General features: G+C 43.2%; 1 protein-coding gene across 1 annotated transcript in view; it reads left to right on the forward strand.

The window, feature by feature from the left end:
* ZNF532 (zinc finger protein 532) overlaps positions 1 to 12,559 on the forward strand; it is a 79,724-nt gene that overhangs the window by 7,642 nt on the left and 59,523 nt on the right. Inside the window, exon 2 of the mRNA XM_021712072.1 lies at positions 11,676 to 11,857. Within this exon, the coding sequence (XP_021567747.1) occupies positions 11,676 to 11,857 (182 nt within the window). The remainder of the gene's footprint in view (positions 1 to 11,675; positions 11,858 to 12,559) is intronic.

Here is a 12,559-nt window from a genome sequence, read left to right on the forward strand (position 1 = left end):
GGCCCCCGCACTCCAGTCTGGGTGACAGAGTGAGACTCCAATTCAAAAAAACAAAAAAAAAAAAAAAGAGAAAAAAACAAACAACCCCATTATAAAATGGGCAAAAGATATGAACAGACACTTCTCAAAGGAAGACATCCGAGCAGCCAACAGACATGTGAAGTAATGTTCAACCTCACTAATCATCAGGGAGATGCAAATCAAAACCACACTGAGATACCACCTAACTCCAGTCAGAATGGCAGTTATTAATAACTTAAAAATTACCAGTTGCTGGAGAGGGTGTGGCGAAAAGGGAATACTTCTACACTGTTGGTGGGAGTGCAAACTAGTGCAACCTCTGTGGAAAACAGTATGGCAATTCCTAAAAGGCGTTACTATTTAAAAAAATTTTTTTTGAGTCAGAATCTTACTTTGGCTCACTGCAGCCTCCACCTCCTCGGCTCAGGTGATCCTCCCGCCTCAGCCTCCTGGGTAGAGCTGGGACTATAGAAGTGCACCACCATGCCCAGCTAAATTAAAAAACATTTTTTTTTGGAGATTAGTTCTTGCTGTGTTGCCCAGGCTAGTCTCAAACTCCTAGGCTCAAGCAGTCCTCCCATTTTGACCTCCCAAAGTACTGGGATTATAGGCTTGAGTCATTGTGTCCGGCCCCCATTTTTAATTTTATTTTAGCTATTTTGATAGGTGTGTGATGTATCATCGTGGTTTTAATTTGTGTTTCCCTGATGTCTAATGATGTTTGGCATCTTTACATGGGTTTATTTGCTATCTGTATTTCCTTTTTTGGTGAAACATCTCTTCATATCTTTTGCCCATTTCTAATGAGGCTATTTAGTTTCTTTAGTATTGAGTTTTGCAAGTTCTTAGTCTTTTCTTGGCTATTTGGTTGCAAGTGTTTTCTCCAAGGCTTTCACAGTCCTCTTAACAGATCTTTGACAGAGCAAAGGTTTTTAGTTTTGATGAAGTCCAATTTGCCAGTTTGCCGTTTTATGGTTTTTGCTTTTGGTGTTAAGTCTGAGAACTCTTTGCCTAGTCCTGGATCCTGGTTTTCTCCTATTTTTCTTTTGAAAGTTGTATAGTTCTGTGTTTCACATACAAGTCTGCGATCCATTTTGAATTACTGTTTATGTCGGGGTGAGCACCTTTTTTTTCCCCCATGCATTTTGTCCACTTCTCCCAACACCATGCTTTGAAAATGCTGTCCTTCCTCCAGTGAAGTACTGGTGTACTTTGTCAAGTATCAGTCGGGCATAAACACATGTGGGGCTATTTCTTGGTTCTTTATTCTGTTCCATTGATTTGTGTGTCCCTCTACCAACATCACACAGTCTGAGTACTGTGATTGTACGTTGTCTTGTAGAATGATTTCTCCGACTTTATTCTTCTTTCCCAAAATTGTTTTAGCTATTTTATTTTATTTATTTTATTTTTTTGAGTTGGAGTCTCTGTCTCTCAGACTGGAGGGCAGTGGCATGCTCATGGCCACCGTAGCCTCGACCTGCTGGGCTCTGGCAATCCTTCCGCTTCAGCCTTCCAAGTAGCTGGACCTGCAGGCACACACCACCGTGCCCAGCTTATTTTTTTATTTATTGTTGAGATGAAGACTCGCCAGGTTGCCCGGGCTGTTCTCGAACCTGTGGGCTCAGGCATTCCTCTCAGCTTGCCCTCCCAAAGTGCTGGGCCTGAGCCACCGCACCCGGCCAGCTATTTTAGTTCTTTGCCTTTCTATATAAATTTTGGAATAATCTTGTCTATATTTATAAAAAGATTTTGCTGGGATTTTTATAGGAATTGTGTTAGCTTATGTATATGAGGCAGAATTGACCTCTTTTTTTTTTTTGAGTTGGAGTCTCACTCTGTCACCCAGGCTAGAGGGCAGTGGCACACTCCCGGCCACCGCAGCCTCGACGTGCTAGTTTCCGGCGATCCTTCCACCTCAGCCTTCCAAGTAGCTGGAACTACAGGCGCGCGCTACCACGCCCGGATAATTTTTTGATTTATTGTAGAGATGAGGTCTCGCCAAATTGCTCAGGTGGGTCTCGAACCCGCGGGCTCAGGCAATCCACTCACCTCAACCTCCCAAAGGTGCGGGATTACAGGCTGAGCCATCGAGCCCGACTAGAATTGACCTCTTTTGTTGAGTAGTAGAGATACCATGGACACAGACTCTCCATTTATTTAGATCTTGATTTATTTGATCATTTTGTAGTTTTCGTCATGTAAGTCATGTTTTGTTAGAGTTCTTTTTTCTAAGGAATTGGAAGTGGTATTATATTGTTTGGTGTACACATATTCATTGCTAATGTTTAGAAATGCAATTAATTTTTGTATATTGTGTTTCTTGTGCTTCTGTTGAATTAAATTATTGACTTCAGAGTTTTTCAGTTTACGGGATATTGATTTTTCAGATATCAAAATAGCCTTGCATTCCTAACATGAAGCTTGTGTGGTCATGCTGCATATTTCTTTAAATGTATGGTATTATGAGTTATATTTGCTAATATTTTGTTAATTAATTTTACATCTAGATGTGTGCGGTTTTGTTGTTGTTCTGTCCTTCTCTGTTCTGGAATAGGTTGATGCTAATTTTATATAATAAATTGAGAAATATCCCACCCTCTTTGTTTTTTTTCTGGAAAACATCATGTATTAGTGACATTAGTTTTCCTTTGTTTTGTAGAATTCTTTGGTAGAATCCTCTAGTGAAACCAGGGCGCGGTGGCTCACGCCTGTCATCCTAATACTTTGGGAGGCAAAGGTGAGAGGTTTGCCTGAGCCCAGAGGTTCAAGACCAGCTGGACAACTCGGCGAGACCTTGTCTCTACAATAAATCAGTGAATTAACCAGGCATGATGGCGTGCACCTGTAGTTTCAGCTACTTGGAAGGCTGAGGTGAAAGGATCGCCTGAGCCCAGAAGATTGAGGCTATGGTGGCCGTGAGCATGCCACTGCACTCCAGCCTCGGTGACAGAGTGAGACTCCGACACACATACACACACGAAAGAGGTTTTTTTTGGGAATTAAACCCACCCAAACCCGGTGGGCTGGTGAAGAGGCTCATTCTCAGCTGGAGGGGATGCAAGGTCTGTCTTGGCTGTTGGCCTGCTCTGACCCCATCTGGGCGGGGGGACACCTCATCACAGCCTCAAGAGGGCGGCAGTCTGGACTCTGCCTGGGCTTGGCATGGGCTGGGGTTTTGTGGGGGGTGGCTGGAGCAGGGGGCATACTTGGCTGAACATTCTCTGTTTTCCGAGGCTCCCCTTTCCTGGTCCTGGGCGGCCTAGAAAAGATTTTTCTTGGGGACGTTAAAACAAAATCTCTACTACTTGCCGCTTGGGACTGCTAGCTTCTTCAGCTCCAAGTTGGAGATCTGTGAAGCAGAAAGAAGCCCAGGGAACTCACTGCCCTGTCATTCCCGGGTTTCCCAGGCCCCCGGCCGGTCCTTCTTCCCCCCAGTTTTCAGAGTGCCTTTGCGCTTGGGTTGTATGTGATGCCAGGGCTTTGAGTTGTGCTTGGTGGGAGGAACGGAGCAGTTCTTTGGGTCCGTTTTCCTGGAAGTGGAAAGGGCCTTTCTAAAGGGCCCCAGCGTGGCTGTCCTGTCTTGAGGGAGAGATGGAGAGATGCCGTGTTGCATTGCTGTCCTTTGCCTGAGACCTTGGGACGGAGACTAGCCACTGTTTTTGGAATTAGGCTTCCTGGGAGGATGGCATTCCGTGGGACTTTCTGGGCTCTCAGTCTTCTCTGAATTGCAGACGTTTTCCCTGCCCGGTGTCAGTTTCCTTTTCTTAGGCCCATTTTCAGAAGCCGGAATGAAGATGATTGTTTTTGCCTTCTGCATCAGGTGAGCCTAGCTCAGCCAGAAGAAACTTCCTTGGGTTTAGGTTAGTCACTGTCTCCTTATTTTTAATCTTTCATTTGATATGTCATTTTATATGTTGGTCCTCCTTTATATCTCTTTTTTTTTCTTTTGAGTTGGAGTCTCACTCCGTTGCCCAGACTGGAGTGCAGTGGCCGCTCCCGGCCACCACAGCCTTGACCTGCTGGGCTCCAGCGATCCTTCTGCCTCTGCCTTCCAAGTAGCCGGAGCTACAGGTGTGTGCTACCATGCCCGGCTGATTTTTGATTTATTGTAGAGACGAGGTCTCGTCAAGTTGCACCGGTGGGGTCTCGAACCCGTGGACTCAGGCAATCCACTCGCCTTGGCCTCCCAAAGTGCTGCGATGACAGGCTGAGCCACAGAGCCTGGCCCTCCTTTATATCTTGAGCAGATTCTTTCCCTGGGTGCTTGGTCTTCTTTAAATCGCAGACATTTTCTCTGCCCGATGTAAATTTCCTTTTCTTAGTCCCATTTTCAGAAACAGTCAGGAATGAAAATTATTCTTTTAAAGCTAGGAGAAACTTTCCTGGGTTTAGCTCAGTCACTGTTTCTCTGTTTTTAATCTTTCACTTGATTTCTTTTATATATTGGTCCTCCTTTTCTTTCTTGGGCAAGTCCTTTCTAGGTTTCCCTGGGTGCTGCTCTGCTCCCAGCAAGGGCTCTCCCTCTCTGTGGACACTAGCTGGGGCAGTGCTGCCCACGTCTTGTCACCTTCTACGCATGCATGTGTGCGTGTATTTGTGTGTGTGTGTATGTGTGTAGCCTACTGAGACTTCACCCTGTGGCATGGGATAAAGGACAGTTTGGCGAGTTCTGCTTTGCCAACTGCTGCTCCTCCCTCAAGGGTTCTGTGAGCCATCTACACAGAAGTCCTAATCGGCAGAGAGAATCGGAGTGCCACTTGGCGATGAACCGGCCCTGTACTCAGCCACCCCTTAGGGCAGGACGCTGGTACGAGCTGGGTTGGAATCTGTGGTTTAGCTCGAGGTCCTCTTTGCCCCACATTCCCCAAGCTCCAGGCTGGGTCTCGACATTTTATCGCCCCCGGTGTGTGTTAGGGTCCAGGAACCCAAAGCCTGCTTTTACAGGCTGAGGTTAGGCTGCCCTGCCGGCATCTACACGGAGCCAAACAATGCAATAAAGTCAGAGCTCATGGGCAGTGGACTTTCTGACACCAGTAAACCTGCCTCAGTTTGTCCATCGGACTAATAATCCCTGCTTTGGGGCATATTGAGCAAAGAAGTGGGCCAGAGGCCAGAGAAGCTTTTCTCACTCCATGAAGTATTTAAGAGCTGAGGACTGTAGTTTTAATAATTGATATTTAAATGTTTTGGGATGTCGTTGCTTCTTCACCTCTTAGTAAAAGCCATGACTAAATTTAGCCAAGTTCAGACTGGAAATGCACACTGTAACCTCTTAATTGTCAAAATCTGTTTTCTTCTTGAGAAATCTACAGCAGCTGTAGAATTACAGAATGTTACAGGTCCTTTGTTTGGTCAGCCCTTTTATTCTGCCATTGAAAAAAACAAATGCCCAGTGAGTAGCAGAACTAGGGCTCCTGGCCAGGTTCATTATTGCTGGTTAATTATTCTTCTCACTTTGTCATGCTGATTCCCTGAGCTACAGATGCCTGGAGTTCTGTAGCTGGAGGGACTATGGAGGCATCACAGAAGAATGGACTCAGGGGTTCCATCCAAGTTGGCTTCAAGAGTGCAGTCAAGGTGACATCCGAGTGGTCCTCATATGTCGAGATTGCAGATTCATTTTAGCTTCAGGGCATTATTAGTGAAACATATCAAGTCTGTTAAATTCTCCGAGCAGCCCCTGTCAGTTCTCGTTCCTGGAGATGTTTAGCTCAGGCAATACCTTGGAAAACCTGGACCCTGCCCCCCACCATGTCATTAGCTGAAGACTGGTGACCCTTGATTTTGGTCCTGCTCTTCTTTTTATGTTTTGAATCAGTGTCTCACTCCATCGCCCAGGCTGTAGTGCAGTGTCACACATGCTCACAGCCACCTTAATGTCGACCTGCTGGGCTCTGGCGATCCTTCTGCCTCAGCCTTCCAAGTAGCCAGGACTACAGGCATGCGCTACCACACCCAGATAATTTTTTATTTATTGTAGAGATGAGGTCTCGCCAAGTTGCCCAGGCTGGTCTTGAACCTTGCGGGCTCAGGCAGTTCGCTCACCTCGGCCTCCCAAAGTGCTGGGATGACAGGCTGAGCCACTGAGCCCGGCCTGGTCCTGCTCTTCTAAGTGCTTAAATTAAATTTTAGTCAGACCAATCCTGTCCCAGTTTATATTTTGGTGTTACCAACCTTTAAATTCGCCCGCATTCTCCAGTGATAAGCACCTAAGTAGATTGTATGTGCTGACCATACAGCTCTGTGTAAACTTGCTCATTTGGTTGTCATCTTTATCACAGATTTTGAGTGTAGCAAAATGATTTGAGGACAAAACTACCACAGCCAGCTAGCTTTGGGAACAAAAGGTTTACGTTATATTAGCCGGTTCTGCTGTATGATCTGCTTGGTGTTATTTCCATTTAAGTGACATCTGAAATGAAATGCTTTCTTTGAGATCTCACCGTGGCATTGGGTGAAAGTGAAAGCCCCAGAACAAACTGGTGTACTTTATTATTATAATTTTGTGGCAGTGATACTTGAGATGGAGGATTATGGAGCTGCAGTTAATGGGGTGAAAGTCATTTGCTGAGCATCTGGGCTGCCTGCTAGGCTGGGAGTGCTTTTACCTTCAGCTCCAGTGTTTCATGTTGGTACAGGCTTTTGGTCTGTTGAAATCTGAGTACCCGGCCGCCCTTAACATTTCTCCACCCCCCTCACCCTTCCCCTGCTACCTTTCTCAGGCTATTTTTCTGCCTAAAATAGAACAGAGTTTGCTTTTCTTGTTACCCAGCTGACTCCTCAACTATAGAACAAAGATGCTGAGTGTCTACAGGGCGAGATTATGCCTGGTTTCCCCTCCCCCGTAGCCTGTATCTGCATGCCAGTGATCGCTTTCAGGGCCAGGATTGGGCAGAAAAGGCTCTGCACGAGTACAGTCATCCCTCAGTATCCCTGGGAGATTGGTGCCCGGACCCCCTTTGGATACCAACATTTGTGGACGCTCAAGTCTCTGATATATGATGGCATCGTCATTGCATAGGAACCTAGATACATCCTCCTGTGTAGTTTAAATTATCTCTAGGTTACTGATGCCTGATGGTGTAAATACTATACTGTACTTTGTATTATTTTTTATTGTCGTGTTGTTATTTTTTATTGTTTTTTTTCCTGAATTTTTTTTCATCTGCTCTTGGTTGAATACACAGATGTAAACCCCACAGATACGGAGGGCCAACCATAATTGCAAAGAATGGAACATCATTACTTTTCAGCATTCTTTTTTTTTTTTTTAAGTTGGAGTCTCACCTCATCGCCCAGGCTGGAGTGCAGTGGCACACTTAGGACCACCCCAGTGTCGACCTGCTGAGCTCCGGCGATCCTTCCGCCTCCACCTTCCAAGTAGCCAGAACTACACACCCGGCTAATTTTTTGACTTATTGTAGAGATGAAGTCTCGTGAAGTTGCCCAGGCTGGGCTCAGGCAGTCCTCTCACTTTGGTTTCCCAAAGTGCTGGGATTACAGGGTTGAGCCACTGCGCCCGGCCTCAGCATTATTTTTAAAAATTGTTTTCTAGTATTACCTTACTATTGAAAAGTAATATTTACATTAAAAAGTAACATTCACCAGGCATGGTAGCTCATGCCTGTAACCTCGGCACATTGGGAGGCCAAGGCGGCAGGATTGCTTGAGTGTAGGAGTTCAAGACCAGTCTGGGCAACATAGCGAGATCTCATTTCTACCAAAAGTAAAAAATTTAGCTGGGCATGGTGGCACATACCTGCAGTCCCAGCTACTGGGGTGGCTGAGGTGGAAAGATTGCCTAAGCCCAGGTGGTTAATAACGGCTGCAGTGAGCCGTGAATGTGCTACTGCATTCCATCCTGGGCAACAGAGCGAGACCTCAACTCAGAAAAATAAAATAAATAAAAAGCAGCAGTTCTTTGAACAAGTGAGTCTTCCCCAGAGTAGAAATTAGCTGTGTATTACTGAGTACTGAAAGCATGTATCTGTTTTCAGATGACAGAAGTAAAATGTCCAGAAACATAAAACTATTTAATATTTAAGTGCATTTTATTTGGCTTTCTTCTAGTCAAAAAGCAGGTACTGTCACATTAAACTGCTTTATTCTCTGGTAAGTAACCTCAGCTTGTGTAGTAGAGAGTTAGAATTTTTATTATTACTTTTATATTTTCCCACCTCCTCCTTGAGAGGTAGTGTTTTACAGTATATTTTAATTTCTTTGAGTAAGAAAAGTAAGAAAAGTCAGAAGCTTTTTGACCACAAACAACTTCTTGTCTGCTCTCATGCCCAGATGCAACTCCCAAATCCAGAGAATAAGCATCATTGTCATGAATTCAAAGTATTCCTTCTAGTGGAATATACTAGCGGAATATAGTGGAAGGACTCTAGTGGAATATTCTAGTAGAATACTGTGGAAGTACCCTAGTGGAATATAGCAGAAGTACTCTAGTGGGATATACTGATGGAAACAGTAGACGTACTCGAGTGGAATATACTGGAAGTAGTCTAATAGAATATTCTAGTGGAATGCAGTGGAAGTACTCTAGTGGAATATACTAGTGGAATATGGTGGAAATATTTGAGTGGAATACAGTGGAAGTACTCGAGTGGAATATACTGGAAGTAGTCTAATAGAATATCTAGTGGAATGCAGTGGAAGTACTCTAGTGGAATATACTAGCGGAATATGGTGGAAGTACTCGAGTGGAATACACTCCTTTGTGCTGTAAAAATGTGTTACCACTATCTCAGAAAGCAGGGATGACACAATTTCTTTATAACAGGTACAGTGAATAAAGCTTAAGGGTGTGCAGTTCAAAAAGTAATGTCATATGAGCTTAAAACTTGATACTCACGGAGGAACTGTCTCCAGCCAGAATAGCATGCTTTTTCTCAAAGAACAGGCAAGCGTGGAAGAGGCAGGTAAAGAAAGATAGAAACGTGCAGATAGATGCGTACATTCACCAGAAAGTGTGTGCCTCTGTAAACTAAAGGTAAGGTCTCCACTATCTGCTGTGATCCCAGCGACCAATTTCTTCTGTTTCAACAAGTGCCAAACACGAAAGCCTTTTGATTTGAGGCTGTAGTCCTCACTGTCTCCCGCTTTCCTCAGTGGGTGAGGAGGCTCAGCTCACAGAAGTGGATGGGTGCAAATTTCTGTGTTGAGAGACGTTGATAATGAGTTCCAATGAATTTGAGTAACTCATCATGCAGTGTGTGTGTGTGTGTGTGTGTGTGTGTGTGTGTGTATGTATATATAGTAAAGGGTAACCATTTGTAATAAATACATCTTGATGAAAGATAATGTGAGGCTTTTATTTTTTTGGCCTCTAGGAAACACTTTATCTCCTTTTTAGATTTACTTTTCATTTTCTACTGTGGTAAAAATAGTATAATCACATTTCTTTAGGCAAAAGAGAAGGGGTGGGGCACAGGGATGGCCCACCTCTAACCTTAACCTGACGTGGTTGTTGCTGGCGACCAGCTGTATTCGCTGATGGTTTTCCCTTGTGTGTTTTTGTTTGTTTATTCCTTGTAACTCCTGCCCTCCTCCTCACTGCCCCTCCCTCAGTGACCTTGGAATTATTCGGAACTGAGTTCAAATCCTGGCTCTTTCACTTAACAGCTGTGGGGCCTTGGGCGAGTTAAACTTGTTGAGCCTCCTTTCCTTATCTGTAAAATGGAAATATTATCCACTTGAGAGGCTGAGAGTTCAATGAGATGATGTATTTAAAATTATTGATTGTATTTAAAGTGCCTGGTTAACCACTTGACTCATGGTGGAATGGGGCCAATCCATAATTACACACACACACACACAGACAGTAAATCCCCTACATGTGAACCTTCAAGTTGCAAACTGTCAAAGACGCTATTGTGCATTTGCGTGTCCAATTACATAAGTTAGTTCAGTGCAATTTTCAAGGTACTGTAAGGTTTAAAATGTTTTATTGTTTGTTTTTTATATGTTTGTGAGGAAAATATTATAAACCTATTATAATACAGTACTATATAATCAGTTGTGTTAGTTGGGTACCTAGGTTAACTTTGCTGGACTTAAGAACAAGTTGGACTTACGGGTGCACTCTCGAAATGGAACTTGTTCATATATTGGGGACTTACTGTATATTACATATGTATATGTACACACACATATTTTGTGTGTTTATATATGTATATACACAGTTTTTAAAACTTCTTTTTGCATAGATAATACTAATTTTATTTCCAAGTATGCGCAAGGCATTCTAAGATGCCCATGGAAATTCAGACATCATTATTCACTGCCTAGGACTGTGTGAGTGTTGATATAAGACTTAAGTTCAAAGACACAAACGATTACCTGTGGTCATGCAGATGTTAACAGGATCTTGTAATTAATGAATTTGTTGATTGGTTTTCCTTGTTGTGGCTTGTCTTAACCTTTGAAATATGTGTTACTTGAAAAGAAATACTACTTTTAAATAATGCTAGCCTCATCAAAGCTGCCTATAATGTACTTGTTTTGTGATTATAATAAACATTTTATAGGATGAAATTTGTATTTTAGTTCTTTCAGGAGAAAACCAAGAAAGAATTTTGAAGTGAGTTTCCTATTTTTCTTAGTCTAAGTCACTCAGAAGCTTAACCTTACTCTGGAGGCTTGATTCAAAAGCTAGAAGAATAAAAAAATCTTTGTAAAATTTCTTAACTGTTGTCAATATAAAAGAGTGTTTTAAGTCTTAGCAAAAATCTGTATTTTGAGACTTTCTTTGACTTTGATAAAAACTGTATGTTTTAGAAGATGGTAGATACTTGTTTTTGCATGCTATGTTAGGTTTATTTTTTGAGTGGAAATAGTTAAGTCTTTTTGTTTTTGTGTTTAAAGTAGTGCTTACATTTAAGGGGATGGTAAATGGTGCTTTGGGTTTTTTTTATAATTAATGATGTAGATCTTTTTCTGAAGAGGATTTCAGTCTTAGTTTTATTTTATATATAATCAGCTTTTAAACCCTACAGATTTCAACTTGATGTCTAAATTTATATATCTGAACTTGAGTTCATTGGTTTTAATGATAAATTATGTTATGGTCAGTTCATCCATTTAAAGGCCAATTTAGGTGCAAAAAGAACCATTACTTGCTGTAGCTATTCTTTTGCATTCCTGTATTTCAAATTTCAAATAACTGAAGTGATTAAGTGATTGGGGAAAAATCTGAATTAACCTCTAATTAACTTTAATTATTTTGAAGAAGGTTTTTTTTTTGAGTGTGGGAACTGTGACTGTCAAATACATCAATGCCCATAAACTTGTTAATGCACGTTAAAGTCGATCTGCTGACATAAATGTGCGAGCATACCTCTTTTATTACTTCTTTGCAGAAAGCAAAATGCAGAAGTGCCACAGTTGGAGCCTGGCCCACAATGACGTTTTGAGCTCGTTCTTTGAGATGAGCCTGACTGCTTAGTGCATATGATTTTAAATTTACAGGATGCAGAATTTTAGATGGGACATGGGATTTTCAAGTTTGCTTTCCCCTTGGGCCTAGGATCACTTAATGATAGTATTGAAGCGAGGGATGTATAATTGTTTTGAGGGTAACCACCATTCTTTGCATATTAGAAAATGCCTAGTAGGACCAACCCTGTTTCCCCCTTTGGTTTATTTAGAAGACTTGCACTATCTGCCAGATGCTGCTTCCTAACCAGTGCAGTTATGCATCACACCAGAGAATCCATCAGCACAAATCTCCCTACACCTGCCCTGAGTGTGGGGCCGTCTGCAGGTCGGTGCACTTCCAGACCCACGTCACCAAGAACTGCCTGCACTACACGCGGAGAGTTGGTTTTCGGTCAGTATGTCGTTCGCCTCTGTGCGAGTCAAGCGCGTTCACGTGCAGCCACACGGCACACGTGGTTTTCCGGGTCGCACGGCGATACCTCAGTGAACGAGCCTCTGAGAACCTGGCTCTGTCTGTTGGGAGGAGGCTTGATCTGTTTGCATCCTTTTAACGTCACATTGGCCCTGCTGGTTCACACAAGGCGGAGGGTTAAAGGGTGGGTGGGGGCTGGGGGTTGGGGACATCGTTCTAGGCGGAAACGTGCATGCGTGGGGGGGTGGCATTGATGGACCGGCAGCTTTTTCTTTCCGTACCCTTCTCAGCACACTTTTGTTGTCATAGTCTTACATTTTAACCCCTGCAAGAAGACCATCCATGTCTGCAGCTCTTACTGTTTCCCCTCCTCTAATGAAAACAGAAAGGGTGCAGTGATCTATTACTTTGTTTTGTCCACATCGAAGAATTGGGTGTGTGTGCTTTTCTAACGTTGCTCCCTTGTGGAAGAGTGCCCTTTACTCTAAATAACCTCTTCTTCCTCCCCCCCCCACTCCCCCTTCACTGACCCCTAAGAGTCCCAGATGTGCGTTTTACACATCTGGCAAATCTAATATTAGTTTCGCTGGTGTGGAGTGATGATATCGTTGAACTTTATTTTCCATCTTAGGACCTTTTGAAATGCATTTCTCTGCCTCTTATGTTTTCACCTAATGGAGG

This window comes from Carlito syrichta, unplaced genomic scaffold (assembly GCF_000164805.1).
Source record: "Carlito syrichta isolate Samal-C Ts95f unplaced genomic scaffold, Tarsius_syrichta-2.0.1 Scaffold303038, whole genome shotgun sequence".
Lineage (NCBI taxonomy): Eukaryota > Metazoa > Chordata > Mammalia > Primates > Tarsiidae > Carlito > Carlito syrichta.